Source organism: Bubalus bubalis, chromosome 3, assembly GCF_019923935.1.
Source record: "Bubalus bubalis isolate 160015118507 breed Murrah chromosome 3, NDDB_SH_1, whole genome shotgun sequence".
NCBI lineage: Eukaryota > Metazoa > Chordata > Mammalia > Artiodactyla > Bovidae > Bubalus > Bubalus bubalis.
The window spans coordinates 43,858,316-43,881,663 of record NC_059159.1 but is presented as its reverse complement, the minus strand read 5'-3'; the positions used below and the strand labels follow the sequence as shown (position 1 = coordinate 43,881,663).

Below are 23,348 nucleotides of genomic sequence, written 5' to 3'. Positions count from 1 at the left end.
CATGGAGAATTCTATGGACTGTATAATCCATGGGGTGGTAAAGAGTCCGACACGAGTGAGCAACTTTCACTTACTTACTCACCAGACCACCTTACCTGTCTCCCGAAAAACCTGTATAGGGTTGCCGGGAGCCGGCGAGAGACATTCCACTCGTGACAAAGGTCATGAGGAAGGAGGCTTGGCATACGCAAAGGTGGCATCGAGCATCAGGAGTCCCCCCGGATACTCTCGAGCATCTACCCCCAAAAAACCAGAGTCTGCCTACTTTATTGCTTTGTGCTCTCACCTCTGACTTTACTGGGGGCTGTCCCCCACCACCATCTCGCTCTCTCTGTCAAAGAGTTAACTTACAGCTCCAATTAATAAAGTTCCTGGGCAACTAGGAGTGTTTAAATCCAAACCCCTCAGATGGCTCTCTAACTCGCCTGACAAGTTTACCCGGACTCCTACAGCTATGCATACGATTGTTTACAGTCTCCCAGCCTCGAGAGGCACGGGAAGCTTAAGATATTCAAATAGCTTAGAGCCTCTCAGAGAGTTAGAAACGGTCAGAATAAAACTAGTAAAAAGATTTCATTGATGAGCCAATGCTTGTTGCCAAGTTTTCACATCCCCTGAATTGTATCCTTGAATGTGTATTAATTAATATAGTTGGTATATAGAAAAAATAAGTAGTGGCCTTGGTGTTAGTAACTTAAGACCCTTAAGGTCATAAATTCTTTCCTTTGTTGTAAACCCATTACTCATCCGCCCTATAGGAATGTAATTTTATCTTCGGAAGATGGTGCCAAACCTTAAAATAATTACTCTTAGAGAAAATAAGTCTTTGTTGATAAGTCCTTGTCAAGAGTCATAAAATGTTAATAGGCCTTCTGGCCAGAAGATGATGTAAATCACCTAAACCATTTGTATACGATAAATTTGCAGGAAAGAAACCCTGGTTTTTGATAAGGATCAAAGACTGCTGACTTTGCATCCCCTATTATCCTCTGTGTGTAACTTAGGGTATATAAGCCCCTGTTGAAAATAAAGCTACGGGCCTTGCTCACCAAAGCTTGGTCTCCCCATGTCATTCTTCCCCTCAACCTCCAGCTGAGTCTCTATCTAAAGCGCGGATATCCTCTGCGACCATTTATTTGCCTGGGCTTCTAAGACCCACTCGAGAAGGTGTCTAAGGTGGGGCACCTTCCGCTATTCGAGAGGGCACCTGCGGCCTCCGTGGTCAGAGCTAACCTGGTGTCACGGGTTATCTTGATTTTCCGCGTAAACCAAGCTACTCAGCTTCTTTTCTCCACTGAATTTTCCTACTGAGCTATCCTCATTCTATTACTCTTTATATCTCTGAATAAATAAATAGGTCGCCGACGCCGTCTCCCCTTCGAATACCCTGGATCAGCCGGGGCTGGACCTCGGCAAGGGTCAAGAAGCAACAGTTAGAATTGGACATGGAACAACTGACCTGCTCAAAATTGGGAAAGGAGTATGACAAGGCTGTATGTTGTCACCCTGCTTATTTAACTTTATGCAAAGTACATTATGAGAAATGCCAGGCTGGGTGAATTATAATCTGGAATCAAGATTGCTGGGAGAAATATCAACAACCTCAGAAAGGCAGATGGTACCACTCTAATGGCAGAAAGTGAAGAGGAACTAAAGAGCCTCTTGATGAAAGTAAAAGAAGAGAGTGAGAAAGACGGCTTAAAATCCAACATTAAAAAAAAACAAAAAAAGAACAAACTTGAGATCATGGCATCTGGTCCCATCACTTCATGGCAAATAGAAGGTGAAAATGTGAAAACAGCGACAGATTTCGTTTTCTTGGGATCCAAAATCACTGCAGGTGGTGACTGCAGCTATGAAGTTAAAAGATGCTTGCTCCTTGGAAGGAAAGCTATGAAAAACCCAGACAGCATTTTAAAAAGCAGAGACACCACTTTGCCACAAATATTCATAGTCAAAGCTATGGTCTTTCCAGTAGTTATGTACAGTTGTGAATGTTGGACCATAAAGAAGGTTGACACCCGAGAATTGATGCTTTTGAATTGTGGCACTGGAGCAGACTCTTTGAGAGTCCCTTGGACAGCAGGGGAATCAAACCAATCAAACCGAAAGGAAATCGACCTGGGATATGCATTGGAAGAACTTGTGCTGAGGCTGAAGCTCCAGTACTTTGGCCACCTGATGCAAAGAGCCTATTCATTGGAAAAGGCCCTGATGCTGGGAAAGATTGGAGGCAGGAGGAGAAGGGGACGACAGAGAATGAGATGGTTAGATAGTATCACCGACTCAATGGACATGAATTTGAGCAAACTCCAGGAGATAGTGTAGGACAGAGGAGCCTGGCACACTTCAGTCCATGGAGTTGCAAAGAGTCAGACATGACTTGACGACTGAACGACAGCTTCCAAGTTGTCTGGTGATGCCAAAGTGTGTTTGCTGGAACTGTAGCTGTCTCTGTGTCTCCCTGGGCTCTGAGAATTAAAAAAACAAAACAAAACAGTATTTTATTGAGTTATGGTTCAGGTAAACACATAGACCCTAGTCTGTTGGATGAATTTTTATGTTGTAAACAGCTGTGTGACCATCATCCAGGTCAAGCTCCAGGACATTTCCAGCACCCAGATGATTCCTTCGGGTTCCTCCCAGTTGGAGCCCTCCATGGGTCATCACTTTTCTGACTGATTGTTGGCTTTTATCTAATAAAAGACTCCCAGCCTCTGCTCACTCGTGCCTGGCTCCTGTACACAACTGTGTCACTGATGATCTTGCCTATATCTTTGGTCCCTTTTTATTGCCAAGGGCTAGTCCACAGTAGTCACATCATCATTCATTTTTCCTTTCTGTTGCTCATGAACAGCGTGATTCCAGTGTGGGGCTACGGTGAGTGAAGCTGTTATGCATGCATGCATATGTTTTCATCTCTCTTGGGTAAATATCTAGAAGCAGAAGAGCCTGGACACAGTAGAGACAGAAGACCCACCAACAACTTTCCAACACTCCTGTGTTTTACACTCAACCTTCAGTGAATGAGAGTTCCATGATCTTTATCCCAGTAGATGAGGAAATGGTCCCCGTGTTCCTGGTGTCAAACAGGATTGCAAAGCATTTCCCTTTCTTTTCCTCCTTGATGCTTCAACTGTGCCATCTGCCCCTTAAATTCAGTCACATTGTGGTTGATCTAGAAATGTAGTGGGGACGGAGGGTGGACAGAGGAGGCATGTGTGCTCAATCTATGGGATCATCTCAAATAAGTCAGTCTTTGCAAATTCTGGGGCACCGAGGCAAGCGCAAGAATAGAGAGAGGTACAGACAAGTTCTCAGCCCCAGGGCACCTGCTCCACACTGAGTACCTATAGGACCCCCAGCTGCTTGTCCTGGCTGGACATGGGGTCCCGTCTCTAGCACACGGCGGGGGCCTACTGAATCTCCGGTGAGTCTGTTGCTGTGTGTTTCCTCCCCAAACCCCTTTCTGATAAAAGCCGATTCTGAGTCTCTGTTTCTGTCAAACATTTCCATTAACAAGGTACTGGAACCAATTAAAGACAGTTATTCAATATATTGCCTCCAACTCAATGTCACTTGGAATATTCTATTATGTCTGAGATGTCTCTGCTCCCCATTCTAAAGCCCAGAATCAAGAGAGAGAAGAGAGAGAGAAATTCACAGAGAGGAGGGGTCAGAAGTTCCCGGGGGCATCATTATGCACAAGGATAAGGGAACCTCCATCACCAGGTTTTCTATTTTCAAAACATTTCTTTTTACATGATTATGCTTTTATGTGAGGAGTAGAATTTTAAAGGGGAGGAATACCTTTTTAAGAAGTGGAGTAGCCTTATATGGCTCAAGCTGCCGCTAGTGAGCTGTGTGACCTTGGATATGACCCGTAGATTGTCTGAGCCTTAGTTTCCCGGTCTGCAAAATGGGTATAACTAGGCCTTTCTGCAGCACTGCCACCCCATGCCCAGGCAGTGGCCCATCACACACACTGTTGTCTGGACATGACACAGCCACACGCTCAGGGGCAGTGTCTTCTAGAAGCTGTGCACGTGGTGAGAATGTCTGAGCCTACGTGAACTATTCTGACTTGGGGTGGAGGGTAGGAGGAGAGCAGAGGGGAGAAGGCCCTGGGAGAGGAGTGGGCACTTCTGACCTCCATCTTCCTCCCTACCTTTCTCCCTTCCTCTAAACTGACTTCCTCCTGCTCCTGGCTCCTCCCCATTGAATAACAGACAAACTGCATTGAATTCTGTATCTTGGTGAGTCATTCCTGTTGCAGAGGTCTGCCTGGACAGCATGCAAAGCGGCAGTGGTCACGTAGGCGATGAAGAGCTGGCCTTCACGGACACCCAGCCTCCCTACATAAACCCAGTGAGTTCCAGGGCTGGGAGAGGCCTCGGCCAGGGGGACGCAGCTCTGGGGCTCCGAGGAAACAGCTCCTGCTGGGGTGACAGGGGGCCGGGGAGGCCTCGTTCCAAAGAGAACAGACGAAGGGCAGACACACCAACCAGGGCGGCCCTGCCACAACTTCTGCCTGTGCCCGTCTCCTCGGTGCCGCTCAAGGCTGAGGGTCGCCAGGATCTGTGCGTGTGACAAATGTTCACTGAGCCTTCTCCTGATCGCTCTCCTGTTCTAGGTGCTCAGTGGGGGAAGAAGAGTCTAAGTGATAAATAGAAAAGTGAATTTCCATTTTTTTCTTTAACATGAAGGAAGGTAAACGTCTTCTGGGGAGGATAACAATGGAGCATGGCACTTAAGGGCACTTACTTGGAAGATGACCTCCCTGGGTTCAGCCATTTACTAGCTGGATGACCTCAAGCGAGTTACTTTACCTCTCTGGGCCTCAGGTGCTGCTTGGCTATAATGGGAATAATCAAGTCACCACCCAGAGCTCGGGTAAGGATTTAGCAAAGTAGCATGTTGAGAGAGTTTGAAAGGTATCTGGGCCACTGTGGGGGGCTCTGAAAGTGTTTAGAATTGTTAGGAGTCTGGGCGCAGGAGGAAAGGCCTCCCGAACAGGTGTCTGGCATCTGAGGGTTGAGAGAGCTAGGCACGGCAGGTCAAGGGTATCTGAGAAAGACTGTCCCCGGAGGGTAGAGGGGGCTGCCCCTGTACTGTGGGGTGCAAAGGGCTCTCTTCTGGGCATTTTTACCGTCTGTGTGGAGGTCTTAGGTAGACCCTGTCATAGGTAGCCTTGTTTAAACCAGCGGTCCCCCACCTCCAGGCATGGGCTGGTGTTTGTGCCCGGTAGGAACTGGGCTGCACAGCAGGAGGTGAGCAGCTTGTGAGCTAGTGACGCTCCCTCTGTATTTATAGCCACTCCCCATCGCTCACATCTTCCCAGCCTTGGAAATATTATCTCCCGTGCAACTAGTCCCTGGTGCCAGAAAGATTGGGACAGCTGGTTTAAACCCTAATCATCTCCACAACATAAATGTATTACTGAGGCTCACAGAGGTGGAGGCCACTTGTAAGGTCCCCAGGTGATAAGGGCTGAGGAGGGAGGTGTCTTGATTTCCCGCATCCTGGGGGAAGGAGGTGTCCACAGAGAGTCTCCTGGGGCAGGAGGAGGCAGGCAGGCGGCAGCCTGGGTCCAAGGAACTTTCTGAGCTCACTGCGTCCTGGCCCAGCCCTGCAGTAGGAGCCTCTCTCGGGCTCAGCTTCCTGAGAGGTTGGGCAGGTGGGCTGATGGAGCCCTTCATGGGGAGGGGGTGCATGGGGCATCAGGTGCTGGGGAGCTACTTGATCCCCACTCAAGCCCACCTCCCAGGAGCCCTGGTGTGGTCTGTGTGCTCTGTGCAATGGCCAATGCCCTTCAGCCCATCTAGTGAGGGCTCCCGGGTGGGGCTGGAGGAAGCTGGGCTGCCTGGTGGGCGCCTCCACAGTGGTCTGAGTCAGGATGTGTCACCTGGGTCTTGTTCTCCATCAGATGGAGGACCTGGAGCCGATTCCAGGTTCAGCCATTTTATTATTCTGATGACATGTTTTTACTCTCTAATCCTTGGATTCAAAAGCCCAACTGTAGACAGGTCACGTGACTTGGTGACATCAGAGCTTCCAGCACAGGGAGTGGGGTGGCCAACCTAATCTGTGAGGCTATAAATCCAACATAAAAATCCATCTTCCTGGGTCATAGGAAGCAAAGGCCTGTGCTGCTCTTTCCTGCTAAGATCACACACACATGCACGCACAGAGGGGTCTTCGGCCACACCAGGCTTAACCATACAAATGTATTTCCTTACAGTTCTGAGGTTAGAAATCTAAAATCAAATGTCAGCATAACTGTTCCCTTCTGGAGCCTTCAGGGGGGAATGTGTCCTTGTTTTTTCCATCTTTCAGAGGCTGCCTGCTTGCCTTGGCTTGTGGCCCCTTCCTCCTCCTGTGATTTGTGTGTGTGTGTGTGTGTGTGACTGTGTCAGGTCTCAATTGTGGCACAAGCGATCTTCAGTGTGGCCCATGGGCTCTCTAGCTGTGGCCCATGTGGGATCTTAGTTCCACAACCAGGGATCTAACCCTCAGTGGCTGCATTGGACGGCAGATACTTAACCACTGCTGGACCACCAGGGACCTCTTCACTTTCTCCTTCTCTAAAGGCAGCAGCTTCTTGCTTCTGTTGTCACATCTCCGACAACTGACTCTCCTCCTCTGCCTCCCTCTTTGCAGACCCTGTGACTATTGGGCCCACGCAGATATTCCAGATAACCCCCCACAATTTCGAGATTCTTAATCATTCTTACAAAGTCCCTTTTGCTGGGTAAAGTAACATATTCACAACTTCTAGGGATTATAATGTAGACATTTTTGGTGGGGAAAAGGGGGAGGGTATAATTACTCAGTCTACCATAACCTTCTTGGAGTCAATAAATATTAGCTGTTTCTTTGAATCTTTCCAGAAAAGTTTTATTTATGGTAAGTAAATACATGTATATAGCCATTCCTACCCATTTAAAAAATAATACAGAGGGCAATGTTACTTATCAGTTTTCAAAGTGGTCCCTTCTTCCTCTTTTTTTGTTAAGTCTCCCTAGAATCTGTTGTATGGAAATACCATAATTAATTTCACCATTTTCTTCCTAGTGGACTTCTGGATTCATTTCCAATTCTTTGCTATTATAACACAGTAATGAGTAATCTTGTCTTTGGACTATACTCAATTTGAAATCATCTTGTGTTTCAGAATGTGAGGGCACCATTTAAGACATTAAAATCTCATGAAGTTTTTTTTGGGGAATCATTCCTTAAGATTAACCTGTACTGCCCGCCCCCATGATCCACACATGGCTTCCTCCAACCTGCCTTCCTTCTGTGCCCTGAGGACCCCTCCTACCACTCTATACCTTAGTGTGAATATGCTTAAGGGAGGAGCCCATGCTGCCAGGCGGATACATTTTAAGCCTTGTCTCTCCTGATGGAGAGAAAGGCTCTTCGGAGGATTTCAAACTCCAACAAATAAGGAGATTCTTTTTCAGGGAAGAGCACCATGCTAGTCAGCCTGTGTTAGGCTGATTCTACTTCTCCAAAATCACCGACATGGATTTTGACAGAAAGAACTCAGAGACGCAGAGATGTTGTGATTTGCTTAATGTCACCAAAGTTTTTAATGGCAGAATTCAGACCAGACCTGGGGGCCACAAAAGACACCTCTGCCCAAGGTCCGGGAGCACAGTCTGTCTGAATGGGGTTCTGGCATCACTGGTTATCTCCCAGGGCCAGCTGTGCACACTGGGCTCGGAGGGGCTTCCCTGGATTCTGGGTGGTCCTACAACTGAAGGACATGGACTAGGACTGAATTGAGCTGGTGTGTATTTTTTTGTTGTTGTTTGGCCTGCAGACTGTTTGTTTTAACTCATTGCCAAAGAGAAAGTATAATACAGAGATATTAGTATCATAAACAACACATACCAGTCACTCAGTTTCAACTCATGAACTATCTGCTTTATCTCTGCCCAGCTCTACTTTCCTTTCCACCCCTGGATTGTTTTGAAGCAAATTTAGATATATCAATTCAATGCAAATATTTCATTATATGTCTCTTATAGCAAAGGAAACCTACTACAATCTTTTTCAAAGCATTTCGCCCCCCCAAATTAGAAAGTTTTACAGAAGAAAAATCTCAAATTTCTGTCTTCTCCTAAAGACTTGGAAGCTCTGACAACACAGCCTGAAAGGTAATCAGGTTACAGCTGAGCGGACACTGCTCTTTAGATAAGGAAGATGATGCCTACTTTGCTGCAGTCCCCACTACTCCCGACTCTCCCCCACCTGGCCAGTTCAACTATGCAAATCACCTGCCTGGTTCCTGCAAGCATTTAATCTTTGTAAAATGTTACTTAGAGGAGAAGGTAGAAAATACTTCAACACTGAAAATGTGAAAACTGACTTGGAGACAGAGCTGTGTTGAAGGCAGTTTATAGAACCACGTTAGATAAAAAGCATTCTGGAAAGATGTGCGAGTCTCTCCCCACAGACATTTTCTCACTAATCATCAATGTCACCCAGAAGCTGGGGCTTGTTCTCATTTCATGGATGAAGAAACTGAGGCAAAGAGAACTTAAATAAGCTTCCCAAGACCACTCAGGTAATGAGCAGCAGAATTAGGATTCAAACCTGCAGGATGCCTGACTGTAAAATGAAGCATCTTCACCATAACACTGGGTCCTTTAAAAAGGCTCAGGAAAGAGAACATGACAAAGTGATGGGGCCCAGAAGGGGTGGTGATGCCACGTGAGGACTTGGGAGGCTTCCCAGGGCCTGGAGGAAGGATGGGAGCCCAGGAGCAGAAGTAGAAGAGGGGGCTGCCCCCTGGCTACAGAGAGCACCTGGGAAAGAGGCACTTTCTGAGGCTGTGGGGGGACAAAGGTCAAGGTCACCATTGTTCTCTGTGTGGGGTGGGCAGGATGGGGAGGATGACTTCTTGGCCTGCTCAGGTGAGCAGAAGGTTTATCCTAGAGGATAGGTGGGTGGGTCTCTTTGGTCCATGGTGGACCCCTGAGTGCCCAGCCAGGACTTGGGTCTTTACTAGCAGCTTGGCTTGGGGTCCAGCCACCCTCCTCATTCCCCTGGTTCCTTCCCATCTCAGGGCTGTGTACTCGCCACTTCTTCCTTTGCCAGCTGCCAATCTGACCTTGTCACATCCTCTCAGAGCCTGAGGGGCTCCTTCTCCAAACCTCAGAATATCTGTGTAACTTCCTCGTTCCAGGGCTGCAAGCTCCGCGGAGCTGAGGCTCCTTCTGTCCTATTCGTGGCTGCACTTGGTCCCTAGGCTATGGAGAGAAGGAGGCAGGCCAGCTGACCACTGTCTCCTCTCCACAGCCTGTTCCCTTCACTGGGAGGATTGAAGGGGGTCTCCAGGATGGACACAAGATCACCGTCATGGGGCGTGTTCTTTCCACATGTGAAAACAGGTACCGGGAATTGTTGTCGCTCTCGGCCTCATTCCTGAGTGAACCAGGGTGCTGTCAGCTCAGGATGGTCCACACAGCATCCTCCAAGCTGCCTACACCCAGTTCAGGGGATGGGAAGGGCCTGGCCCTGCCAACAATGCTCAGCGCCCCCTACCACCTACCTGTAGCATCCGGGGCACCATTAACCAGACTCCCCAGAGACAGGGGGAATGGAGGGTCACGGTCTAGGGAGGGAAGCAGGCCAGCCCAGAGGTGGAGTTCTGGGACTGAACTTCGTATACAATGACCCAGAGCTGCAGATACGTCAACTCCCTTCATTTCCTCTAGCCAGTCTCATCTACTTTGGAAACTTCATTTGAGGTGACCTGGAAATGTTTAAACTTGCCATCAAAGTTGTATTCGGTCTCTTTCAGTCTCAAGGTTTTTCCCACTAAAGTCAATTCAAAATATAGATAACTCAGCCCTGTTTCCCATTCCCTTTCTCCTGAGTGGGACTGTCTGGGAACAGAGAAGAACTTGCACATATTCCAGAGGTGGGAGGTCCTCAGGAGTTCATGCAGCCCTGGCTGAACTATATTTAGTTCCGGGTGGCATGGAGGCCTGGGGCCTGTGCACCCTGAGGTCTGCCGTGCCCACGGGGCCCCTCTGCACACGTGGCCTCTCTCAGAAGCCTCTCTGTCCAATCCCAGCTGACTTCTACCTGCTCTGTTCCTCTCATTACTTTGTATGGGGCCTGGGGACGTTCTGGATCCCTCCAGGCCCCTCCCCCTACAGCCCTACTTCTACACCTGGCTTCTAGATGACTTCCTCTGCCACTGCCTCTGCCTCTCCTACCAGGTGACCCGGCCACAGTGATGTGGGACTCTGAGGCCCTCAGTGCCTGCAGGGGACTGTGAGGGAAATGAGGCACCCAGTTCTGAAACCCTGCCCGCAGGGGAACCCGGGACCTTGACTATGAACTCCACCCCTCTCTCCCCTTCCCTGTGCTAACCCTTCCTTCCAGCACAGGAGGGCTTTCTACTCCCACTCTGTCCCATAGAGCCTGTCTCTACCTCCAAGTAGGTCCCCCTTCTGATGGGAGCTGCTATTCTCTCCTTCCCTGGGGCAGAATTTACAAAGGAACACAGGAATGAAGCTGGGGGACTGCAAAGGGAAAACGACACCCAGAGACATGTCAGAAACACTACTCTCCCCTTTAAGAGAAATAAGAACTAAAATTTCTCATTTCAGGGTCACTTGGAGCTTCGTTTTCATTGGAGGGAGGGCTGCTGGGTTCAGAAACACACCAGTTCCTCTTGCCCCTGATGGCTGAGGGGCAAGAGGAACACAGAGCATCCTGGTATTTAGGATGGCATTCAGAACTCACACCCTTATCCAAGAAAGCAGATGGGCCCTGGGGGTTTCCTGGTGGTCCAGTGGTCAGGACTCCAGTCGTCCACTGCAGAGGTCATGGATTGGATCCCTGATCAGAGAACTAAGATACTCGAGCCATGAAGCCAAAAGAAACCCCAGATAAACAAGCAAAACAGAGCACTCTGCAGGTAGAACGTCCACTGAGGGCCACCCGTGGGTGTGGGGCAGTGCCCGGTTCTGTGGTGATGACATGGGAGCCACACGTGCTGTCTGACTGTTGTGTGCTAGCTGGGAGCCTGAGTGACCCCAAGCAGCAGACTGGGAACCACACTGGCACCGAGTTCAGGCAAGGTGTTGGGAGAGAGATGCTCATTGGATAATTTGGGCTGGACCTTGGTTAGGGGACATGCATGAGCTCCATCTGGGAAAAAGCAGAACAAGAATTTATCGCACCGCTTTTGTGAGCTAGGCCCCTTGGAAGCTCCTTTGTCTTCCCTCCTCAGCCTATAGTTTCAGCTATATCCAAAAGAGGGGGAGATGGTGAGGGGCTTCCTCTGAGGTGAGATGGGAACAAGAGATACTTATTTAGGGGTGCCCTTGGGCCGTTTCAGTTGTCATCCCTGAAGGAAGGCAGTCACCCCTTTTCTGTGTGGGGCAGTTTGAGGATAGCATGGTCCTAGGTCATTGCAAATGACAAACAGGGCTGATCTGGGATCAGGGTCCAGGCCTGCTGACCTCACTTAGGTCAGGTGGACACACGACACCCTCTGAAGAGGGACAGACGCACACTCTGAGGTCCCCATGCCCAGAGACCTAGGGTTTTTTCTGTGTCTCCCATTTAGACACTATCTCTGTAGGTGTCCCATCAATGAGCTTGTTCTTTCCATTTGTCCTCTTTCCCAACTGAGCAGACACAGGCTGACCTCCAGGGAGCCACCACTTGGCCCCAAAGACTCTCACTTCTAGGCACATTCCTCTACTTCCATCTTGGACGCAAATTTCTTTACCCATTTCCTCCTTACTTTTAGAAAACCACACTGTAAGGGCAAAATGTGGTAACTGCACAAAACACAGTGCAAATTCAGTGAACCAAAGGGATGGGACGAGACTAGGAATGGGTACCAACCAGCCATGCAGGTTGTATGCAGGCTCCCAGACAGATGTCAGTCAAAGAGTGAGCACCTCCTGTTCCCATTGGCAGTAAGCCGGGATACTGTCTGATTTTCCTTGACCTAGGTTTGAAGTGAACTTTCAGATGGACTACAACGACCATGAAATTGGCAGTAAGCTAATTTGGCAGTAAGCCGGGATACTGTCCTATTTTCCTTGACCTCGGTTTGAAGTGAACTTTCAGATGGACTACAACGACCATGAAATTGCCTTCCACTTCATCCCTCGGTTTGAAGAAGGCAGATATGTGGTCTGCAACACGAAGCAGCTAGGAAAGTGGGGGCCGGAGGAGAGGAAGATGCAGATGCCCTTCCAGAAGGGGAGTTCATTTGAGATCTGCTTCGAGGTAGACAGCTCCACATTCAAGGTGAGTGGGAGCGCTCCTCTCTTCAGCTCTCTGCTCCCCAGCCCCATAAGGTGCTGCGAGCAGCCTTTAAATAGCCATGTGAGCATCACTTTGTACAGAGAAGAGGACTATTTCCTTGTAAGGCTGCTGTCTCCTTACACCCCTTCACCTGCATCTACAGGTGCACCTGTTGCTTCTTTTACTCTGGAAGTAAGCACTGGAGAAGTCACCGTGATGCCTTTTGGCCTCCTGGGTCCTTCAGTCCAAGTTATTTCCATTTCTCTGTTGTAGCCCTTCTTCCACTCCAGGCCCCTGGGAATATTTGTTTTTCTGTTACCTTATTGCTGCATTTATCCCGGTGTTATTAAAGACTTAGTTCTGCCTGGGATTGCACATTGGTTTTGCAAGCAGAGCGGTGTCTCTGGGCTTGGGGAGATGGGAGGGGAGCTGAGTACATCTGTGTCTTTTTTCTCTGTGTGAACATGAATGTCCCCACTCCCTCATCATACAACTTGACATCACTTCTTCTCTGCTCCCCGTGAACATTTGCATGTATAATTCAATAACACCACAGGAGAGCTAAGACTAAAAGACAAACCTACACCAGAAGAATGAAGAAGCCAAGGACTAGAGTCAGGTAGAGGTTGCCCTTCGATGCACTTAGGGTCCCAAGCATGTTCCTGTGACTGGCACAGCTCTGAAGGCTGTTACCCTGACCTACAGGGGATTGATGTAAGAACCAGATACAGGTCTGAACGTCTGGAAGCAGGGCTCCCAGAGGCACGGGTGTGCTCCCACCTGGTCCTGGACCCCCTCCTGCCATGTGCAATTATCTCAACAGGTGATGGTGGACAAGAATATCTTCCTGGATTATGCACACCGTGTGCCCTTCTACCAAGTCAATGCCATCTCCGTCAAGGGCGGTGTGCATCTGTCCTACATCAGCTTCCAGGTCAGACTCCACCCAGCACTCGTCCCCAGGGGCTGGGTGTGGGGCCCCATCCCCTGTGTGGGTCCTGCTGTGTGAACCCAAAAGTGCCAGCCAGTCTCGTCTCCAGGTGGTTCTGGGTTCCCCAGTCTGTCCTTCTTGTGTCGCTGTCTCTGTCTGGGACACCCACTCAGGCTCCTGGACTAGTAGGTTTCTTGTCTCTGTCACTCTCTGTCATCCCCCTGGTGAGGAGGCCCTGTGCTTCTAGAAAGAACTTGGAATCAAACTGAATCCAGCTCAGATCCCCGGCTCTGCCATTTTCATCAGCTGGGGAATCTTAGACGAGCGACTTCACCTCTCCTAGCCTTAGTCTCTTCACCTGTGGAATGAGCATGATCAGCCAACCCACAGGTCGTTGTGTGAGTTCAATGAGACCATACACATCGAAGTGCACAGTATATCCTTTCCATGGCCATTCCTGGGTTTATTTGACCCTCTCTGTGTATTATAATTTTTGAATGTGTTCTATTCAGTTCAGTTCAGTTGCTCAGTCGTGTCTGACTCTTTGCGACCCCATGAATCGCAGCACGCCAGACCAACTCCCGGAATTCACTCAGACTCACATCCATCGAGTCAGTGATGCCATCCAGCCATCTCATCCTCTGTCATCCCCTTCTCCTCCTGCCTCCAATCCTTCCCAGCATCAGTGTCTTTTCCAATGAGTCAACTCTTCGCAAGAGGTGGCCAAAGTACTTGAGTTTGTGTTAGCAACATCTAAAAGGTCAGGACCAATTTTGCAAAATGAAAAAGTTCTGGAATTGGATGGTGGTGACTTTTGCACAACAATAGGAGTGGACCACTGAACTGTAGGTACACTTGTGTGTGTGCTTGGTTGCTCAGTCATGTCCGACTCTTTGAGACCCCATAGACTGGAGCCCGCCAGGCTCCTCTGTCCATGGCGCTTCTCCAGGCAAAAATACTGGAGTGGGTTGCCAGGCCCTCCTCCAGCAGATCTTCCCAACCCAGGGATCAAACCCAGGTCTCCCACATTGTAGGTGGATTCTTTACAGTCTGAGCTAGTACACTTAAGATGGTCAATTTTACGTGATGCGCATTTCACCACTGTTTAGCAAAAGAGGTCAGGTAGATTTCTTCCTCTTGAAGATGGAGAGGTCCCAGGAGACTGATCACCTCAGGATGCTGACTGGAAAAGTCCAGACTGGCTGATTAAGACTACATTCCTGGGGAAGGGCAAAGCTACAGTTAGGTCAGGTGTTAAACCTAGGGTTGGTATCATGGGCTTCAACAAAAGTGAGGCCATTTTAAACCTGTGGTTTTCTCTTTAACTATGCCCCACGTTGTAGCAAACTCTCAGCCTAACCAAAAGATATCATCAGAATGTAAGGCATTAGCATCACTCTCAGCTACTGATATACAGTCCCCACAGCTTTGTTCACTCTTGGTGTGGTCTCCATGGCCATGACTGTTTTGCTTAATCCCTCTGACATTTGTAACCCAGCAGGACCCTATGGGGGCATCCTGGGACAGCCCTATGACCCATGAGTGTTATAAACCTTTAGCCTCCTAGGCCTTCCCCAAGCTCCAAGGATAAAATTTAAGTAAGAAAATGCAGAAGCAAAGCGTAACAGTCAAGCAAAACAAAGTGATAATAGGTCAACCATAAACACCATCAAGGACCTTTAGTTCCTCCTCAAGAGCTATGGACAGTATTCTGAACCAAATTCTTTGTGCTGTTTTACAGAAATAGAAATCCCTACCGTGTGGAAGATGTTCAGTCTATGGTGCTCACATGGTCATAGAACCCAGAAGCTTGAGGATATTGGCTCCCGATTACCTCACCACCAACCAATCAGAAGACATCCATGCGCTGATCACACACCCCTCACCCTCTCGCTCACCCTGTGTTTAAGACCATTTCCCTGAACGTCATCGTGGAGTTTGGGTTTTTTAAGCTTGCCTGGACTCCTGCTTGGTTCCTGCAATAAATACTTCACTTTCCTTCTCTAACCCTGTGTCAGTAAATTGGTTTTACTGTGCATGGATGCATCGTACTGAGTGGAGGTAAATCGGATCTAGATAGGGATGGATGGATTGGAAATTCTGATGATAAGTTCAGTTGAAAGATTACTTTCTTTAGCAATGTATTGGGGGTTATAGAGTGGGGCTTTATCTTTCCTAGTCAGTGGCAGAGAAAAAGAAAGGAAAGGAAGGAGAAAGGGTGTCATGTTTAGTTAAAGTGTGAAGACTTGATCCATTCTCTCGGGCCAGAGCAGCCTACCTGAACGTCATCTACTGCTCTTCCCCCTCACTTTGACTCTGAAGTCTCCATCACTTGGACAGGACCAGGTGCCATGTGGGGTCTTCTTCAGTCCTGAGACATATATCCAAGATTCAAGAGCTTGACTGTCATCCTTGTAGTCGGGATGATCTGGTAGAGTTCCTTTCAAGATTAAAGGGAAGTTTTTGCTCTTCAGATAAGATCAGATCAGTTGCTCAGTCGTGTCTGACTCTTTGCGACCCCATAAATCGCAGCACACCAGGCCTCCCTAACCATCACCAGCTCCCGGAGTTCACTGAGACTCACGTCCATCGAGTCCGTGATGCCATCCAGCCATCTCATCCTCTGTCGTCCCCTTCTCCTCTTGCCCCCAATCCCTTCCAGCATCAGAGTCTTTTCCAATGAGTCAACTCTTCACATGAGGTGGCCAAAGTACTGGAGTTTCAGCTTTAGCATCATTCCTTCCAAAGAAATCCCAGGGCTGATCTCCTTCAGAATGGACTGGTTGGATCTCCTTGCAGTCCAAGGGACTCTCAAGAGTCTTCTCCAACACCACAGTTCAAAAGAATCAATTCTTCGGCACTCAGCCTTCTTCACAGTCCAACTCTCACATCCATACATGACCACAGGAAAAACCATAGCCTTGACTAGATGAACCTTTGTTGGCAAAGTAATGTCTCTGCTTTTGAATATGCTATCTAGGTTGGTCATAACTTTCCTTCCAAGGAGTAAGCGTCTTTTAATTTCATGGCTGCAGTCACCATCTGCAGTGATTTTGGAGCCCAAGAAAATAAAGTCTGACACTGTTTCCCCATCTATTTCCCATAAAGTGATGGGACCGGATTCCATGATCTTCGTTTTCTCAATGTTGAGCTTTAAGCCAACTTTTTCACTCTCCACTTTCACTTTCATCAAGAGGCTTTTTAGTTCCTCTTCACTTTCTGCCATAAAAGTGGTGTCATCTGCATATCTGAGGTTATTGATATTTTTCCCGGCAATCTTGATTCCAGCTTGTGATTCTTCCAGCCCAGCGTTTCTCAGGATGCACTCTGCGTATAAGTTACATAAACAGGGTGACAATATACAGCCTTGATGTACTCCTTTTCCTATTTGGAACCAGTCTGTTGTTCCAGGTCCAGTTCTAACTGTTGCTTCCTGACCGCATACAAATTTCTCCAGAGGCAGATCAGGTGGTCTGGTATTCCCATCTCTTTCAGAATTTTCCACAGTTTATTGTGATCCACACAGTCAAAGGCTTTGGCATAGTCAAGAAAGCAGAAATCGATGTTTTTCTGGAACTCCCTTGTTTTTTCCATGATCCAGCGGATGTTGGCAATTTGATCTCTGGTTCCTCTGCCTTTTCTAAAACCAGCTTGAACATCAGGAAGTTCACGGTTCACATATTGCTGAAGCCTGGCTTGGAGAATTTTGAGCATTACTTTACTAGCGTGTGAGATGAGTGCAATTGTGTGGTAGTTTGAGCATTCTTTGGCATTGCCTTTCTTTGACATTGGAATGAAACTGACCTTTTCCAGTCCTGTGGCCACTGCTGAGTTTTCCAAACTTGCTGTCATATTGAGTGCAGCACTTTCACAGCATCATCTTTCAGGATTTGGAATAGCTGAATTGGAAATCTATCACCTCCACTAGCTTTGTTCGTAGTGATGCTTTCTAAGGCCCACTTGACTTCACATTTCAGGATGTCTGGCTCTAGGTCAGTGATCACACCATCGTGATTATCTGGGTTGTGAAGATCTTTTTTGTACAGTTCTTCTGTGTATTCTTGCCATCTCTTCTTAATATCTTCTGCTTCTGTTAGGTACATACCATTTCTGTCCTTTATCGAGCCCATCTTTGCATGAAATGTGCCTTTGGTATCTCTGATTTTCTTGAAGACATCTCTAGTCTTTCCCATTCTGTTGTTCTCCTCTATTTCTTTGCATTGATCGCTGAAGAAGGCTTTCTTATCTCTTCTTGCTATTCTTTGGAACTCTGCATTCAGATGTTTATATCTTTCCTTCTCTCCTTTGCTTTTCGCTTCTCTTCTTTTCACAGCTATTTGTAAGGCCTCCCCAGACAGCCATTTTGCTTTTTTGCATTTCTTTTCCATGGGGATGGTCTTGATCCTTGTCTCCTGTACAATGTCATGAACTTCATTCCATAGTTCATCAGGCACTCTATCTATCAGATCTAGGCCCTTAAATCTATTTCTCACTTCTACTGTATAATCATAAGGGATTTGATTTAGGTCATACCTGAATGGTCTAGTGGTTTTCCCTACTTTCTTCAATTTCAGTCTGAATTTGGCAATAAGGAGTTCATGGTCTGAGCCACAGTCAGCTCCTGGTCTTGTTTTTGCTGACTGTATAGAGCTTCTCCATCTCTGGCTGCAAAGAATATAATCAATCTGATTTCGGTGTTGAGCATCTGGTGATGTCCATGTATAGAGTCTTCTCTTGTGTTGTTGGAAGAGGGTGTTTGTTATGACCAGTGCATTTTCTTGGCCAAACTCTATTAGTCTTTGCCCTGCTTCATTCCGTATTCCAAGGCCAAATTTGCCTGTTACTCCTGGTGTTTCCTGACTTCCTACTTTTGCATTCCAGTCCCCTATAATGAAAAGGACATCTTTTTTGGGTGTTAGTTCTAAAAGGTCTTGTAGGTCTTCATAGAACCATTCAACTTCAGCTTCTTCAGCGTTACTGATTGGGGCATAGACTTGGATTACTGTGATATTGAATGGTTTGCCTTGGAAACGACCAGAGATCATTCTGTCGTTTTTGAGATTGCATCCAAGTACTGCATTTCGGACTCTTTTGTTGACCATGATGGCCACTCCATTTCTTCTGAGGGATTCCTGCCCGCAGTAGTAGATATAATGGTCATCTGAGTTAAATTGACCCATTCCAGTCCATTTCAGTTCGCTGATTCCTAGAATGTCGACATTCACTCTTGCCATCTCTTGTTTGACCACTTCCAATTTGCCTTGATTCATGGACCTGACATTCCAGGTTCCTATGCAATATTGCTCTTTACAGCATTGGACCTTGCTTCTATCACCAGTCACATCCACAGCTGGGTATTCTTTTTGCTTTGGCTCCATCCCTTCATTCTTTCTGGAGTTATTTCTCCATTGATCTCCAGTAGCATATTGGGCACCTACTGACCTGGGGAGTTTCTCTTTCAGTATCCTATCATTTTGCCTTTTCATACTGTTCATGGGGTTCTCAAGGCAAGAATACTGAAGTGGTTTGCCATTCCCTTCTCCAGTGGACCACATTCTGTCAGATCTCTCCACCGTGACCTGCCCATCTTGGGTTTTTGCTCTTAGTGATTCCAAATCAGACGGTAGAAGACAACTGGGACTGAGTTCGGTGAGTTGTAGCCAGAGTAAGTGCCCTCCAAACCTCAGCTCTTTTACTGCTCATGACAATCATATCAAAGGAGGCCCGTGATTAGCTACATCTCACAGATGAGGAAAGACTGAAACTTAGACAGTGTAGGAGAGCAAAATTTGCCACCCCTAAATGTATCACTTTGGCATGAGTATTCATTTAGGCTGATTCTTCTTAAGAAACTGAAGATTCAAAGTTTTTCTTTTACCTCCTCCTCAACACAGGGTCGCAAAGAGTCGGATACGACTGAGTGACTGAACTGAACAACTGCAGCAAAGAATGCAGATGAAGGACCTGTTATAGAAATAGAGCTGTGAGCAGTGATACTTACAGAAGAACTCAAGCGAGGTGTGGAGATCAGAGTCCACTCTGCACCCAGCAAACACTTATATACCAAACACTGACTTCTCTGTGAATAGCCTTCCTCATCTTTGAAGTCCCAAACCATTGCCCTCAACGTCCTCTTGTGATTTTAGCTGAAGGTGGTATTTAAAGTGATGGTTTTGACTATTTTGGTGGGTAGTTCTCCTGGGTCTCTCCTACGTATGCGAGTGTTACTATACCTTTGTTCGATTTTTTTCCTTTTAATGTGTCTCATGTCAATTTAATATTAGACCAGCCAGAAGAACCTAGAAGGGCAGAAGAAAATTTCTTCATTCCCCAACATTCATGTTGTAACTTGTGGTAGAATTCACTTCCTGTTTGGGGCTGAATGATATTGCATTGTATGTATAGACCTCATTTTGTTTATCTAGTCATCCATCAATGGACACCCGTGTTGCTTCTATCTTTTGGCTGTTGTAAATAATACCAGGTACATGGGTGTACACATATCTCTTCAAGCCTCTGCTTTCAGTTCTTTAGGGTATATAGCCAGACATGGAATTGACTCAAGGAATATGACTTTGTTTGGAGAGCTGGCTGACTGAAGAAGATGGCAGATTAATGTCTCAAAATAACCATCTTACTGGGGTCTGGATGCTAGGTTCTTCTATAGATCAGGGGTGGGGGGTGGTGAGGAAACAAAGTAAAAAGACCATTAACCTTGCAAATATCTCCTCGAATGGCAAGCCTCAGGCAGGGAATGTGTTAATTTCTTCCTTCCTGCCATCTTCTACAGGTAGACAGGGTTCTGAACAAAGGCTCTTTAGTTTAACAGTCTGGCAGAGGGGTAGGATTCTCCAAGGCAGTCTATAAGATTATGACAAAAGCAATGTAAAACAAGTTAAAGAAACAGTTCCAACATGGAGTCAGAATTGGCTTCTCCCTGCAACGGTATTCCTCGCCTCAACACACCTTGTCTCTCAGATTCATTGGCCAGCTGTGCAGCAGGCACAGCAAGCTTGGACTTGGTAAGAAATTGGGCTTAGCCAGGCAGGAGCCTTGCTGCTCATGGTTAGCTGGCCCCAGTCAGGGAACATTGGAGCAAGGCTCTAGCAGCTGCTGGGACCGTTTGCCCTGAAGATCTTTCGCTCAAGATTCCCTGAAGTGGCACCAGCTGCCCCAGCACTCGGCAGCTGAAGCAAGGAACCGACAAACTAGATTTTGTTGGTAAGTCTATGTGCCCTTTTGTGTTGTGAGTCGATGTATTCCCGCCTCCATTTGTGGAGAGAGGAATTGTTGGACTCTACTTGGGTTGGAACCAGTTCACTGGGGAACTAGTTCTTGTGGGGATAATCCTACCCTTGTTGAAATTGGTTCATTTGTTTCTGGGGTAAATTTATTTGCCTGAGTTGGGAACTGGTTCATCTGTGCTGTGTGCCATTTTGTATTACCGATCGATGGACTAGATTTTGCAGGGTAAGTCGCTCCAGTGTGCCCTCTGGAAACATATTCCCCCCTCAGTTTAGGCTTTTCCTCTACAAGACAAGCCAATTTGATTGGGGTAACCAACCTAGATGGCATATTGAAAAGCAGAGACATTACTTTGCCAACAAAAGTCCGTCTAGTCAAGGCTATGGTTTTTCCAGTGGTCATATATGGACGTGAGAGTTGGACTGTGAAGAAAGCTGAGCGCTGAAGAATTGATGCTTTTGAACTGTGGTGTTGGAGAAGACTCTTGAGAGTCCCTTGGACTGCAAGGAGATCCAACCAGTCCATCCTAAAGGAGATCAGTCCTGGGTGTTCTTTGGAAGGAATGATGCTAAAGCTGAAACTTTGGCCACCTCATGTGAAGAGTTGACTCATTGGAAAAGACTGATGCTGGGAGGGATTGGGGGCAGGAGGAGAAGGGAACGACAGAGGATGAGATGGCTGGATGGCATCACTGACTCGATGGACGTGAGTCTGAATGAACTCCAGGAGATGATGATGGACAGGGAGGCCTGGTGTGCTGTGATTCATGGAGTCGCAAAGAGTCGGACATGACTGAGCGGCTGAACTGAACTGAACTGAACCTTGAAGAAGGGGAATTGTGGTTGGACTGTTTCTGAGTCGGAACCAGTTCATGGGGGAACTTGTTCTTGTGGGGGTAGGAACAGCCTGGTAAGAACTAGCTCATTTGTTTTGTAGGGTAAATTTATTTACCGGGTTTGGGAAATGGTTGATCTGTGCACCAACGATGGAATTTGTGCCATCTTTGTTGGAATTCTCCTATGCTTTTTGTGTTTTGGTGTTATCAAACTTTTAAAAACGGGAAGTATTTCATCTGTCCTGAAGGAAAGCTCTTTGAGGTATATATTAGCTATGTTAAGATAAGGAGAGCAATGGCCCCTTAATGGCTCACATTTATACAATCTTGAAGTCAGAAATGCTTTGCAAAGGAGAGGGACACAGTGATAATAAATGAAGAGTCCCAGAGGCTCCTATGAGCTTGAGGTGCCTGATTCTAATTTCCCTACAGGAGCCCCAGGTAACTTTGACAGTTGGAAGCTTCAGCTCCAGTTTGGGGAGCTCCCCCTGTGAAGGAAAACTCTGGCCCTTTGGAGAAAGGTCACAGGTCTAATGGGACTAGGAAGTCACATTAATGTGACTTTCCAGTTTTGCCAGGAGGATTCATTTAGGCTGATTCTTTTTTTTTGGTGGGGTGGGGGGGCGGGGGTTGGTACGTGGCTTGAGGGATCTTAGTGCTCCTACCAGGGATTAAAACCACATTCCCTGCAATGGAAGTCTTAACCACTGGACTGTCAGGGAAGTTCCTAAACTGATTCTTTTTTAAGAAACAAGTCTGTTCCAGAAATAGAGCCTTGACCAGTGATATCTCCAAAAGACCCTGGGGGAGGTGTGGTGGGGAAACCCGGCAGAACCTAGAGATCAGAGTCCACTCTGAGCCCAGCAAGCACTTATTCACCAAACATTTGCTTGTCTGTGAATCCCCTTCCTCCTCTATGAAGTCTCAAACCATTACCCTCAACATTCTCTTCTGTCTTTAGCTGCAGGTATTATTTAAGCTGAGGGCTTTGAGCATTTTGGTGGGTTAATTCTCCTGGGTGTCTCCCATATATATGTGTTAATAAACTCTTCTTAGATTGATCTCCTGTTAATCTGTCTCATGTCAATTTAGTTCTTAAACTGTCCAGAAGAACATAGAAGGATACAGGACAGTTTCTTCATCCCCCCACATCCGTGTTGTAATCTGTGTGGCATCTGTCTCTGACTGTGCATGGAGATGCTGTCAGTTCAGGAATACCTGGGGGCCCTCACATGGGCCTTTACTGCTTGCGGGAGTCCCCACAGGCATTTCCTCAGCTGGTGCAAATGTTATGGTTCCTACTACAATTGAAAGATGCAGCTCAGCAACAACCAAGAGGGAGCTCTGATAAAACAAGATTCTTACTCTCACATCTTGAGGGCCACACAGGACAGTGGCCAGTGTGGAGGGGGGAGGGAGCACAGATCTGGGCTTCTGCCTTTATTGGAGTCTTAGGGTGGGGTGGTTAAGCAAGAACCAGGGGCAGGAAGAGACATGTGGGGTCACTCACATGGTTATCTAGGTTGCCCAAGGTTTTCTAGAAAGGAGAACTTGATGGGTGAGGCAGGCGTGGGGGCTTACCTAGAAGCCGGTATACAGCTGACAATGTGTTCATGCAAAATGGGTGTTTGAAACAGAAGCTTGAGCAATCAGAAGCTTAATACCAGTCCCTTAGGATCAGGCATGTTCACTGAGGTTCCAACAGTGCCAAAGGCCTCCTTTCTCCAAGACCTCGTCAATATTTGTCAGGTTTTTGAGAGTGTGAGGTGGCCAACACATTTAGAACAGATCCTATGGTCTACAGGGCAGAGAACGGATAGCCTCAGATAAGTGTCTGCAACTTTGAATAACAGAGCTCTGAGGGGTGCCTCTCACCTCCTTAAGACAAGAACCAGGCCCTGGGAAAGGATCTCTGTGACTGCACGGTGATGCCAGGCTGCTGAGGTCAACTGTGCCAGGCACTGGGTCTTGGAGATGCCTCCTTACTGTCTCCATTCATCTGAAAATACACTGACCCTCAAATTTGGTTGTTGCCTCTCTCTGTGGAGT

At 47.3% G+C, this 23,348-nt stretch overlaps 1 protein-coding gene across 1 annotated transcript; it reads left to right on the top strand.

Moving 5' to 3' along the window:
- The first annotated feature begins 4,215 nt into the window (after positions 1-4,215).
- On the top strand, positions 4,216-15,223 carry LOC123465578 (galectin-9-like). The gene is made up of 5 exons (XM_045164950.1): positions 4,216-4,368; positions 9,310-9,401; positions 11,991-12,291; positions 13,112-13,222; positions 14,961-15,223. Exons 3-5 carry the CDS (start codon positions 12,109-12,111, stop codon positions 14,964-14,966), a joined length of 300 nt encoding a protein of 99 aa, XP_045020885.1. The 5' UTR covers positions 4,216-4,368; positions 9,310-9,401; positions 11,991-12,108; the 3' UTR covers positions 14,967-15,223.
- Positions 15,224-23,348: the final 8,125 nt, after the last annotated feature.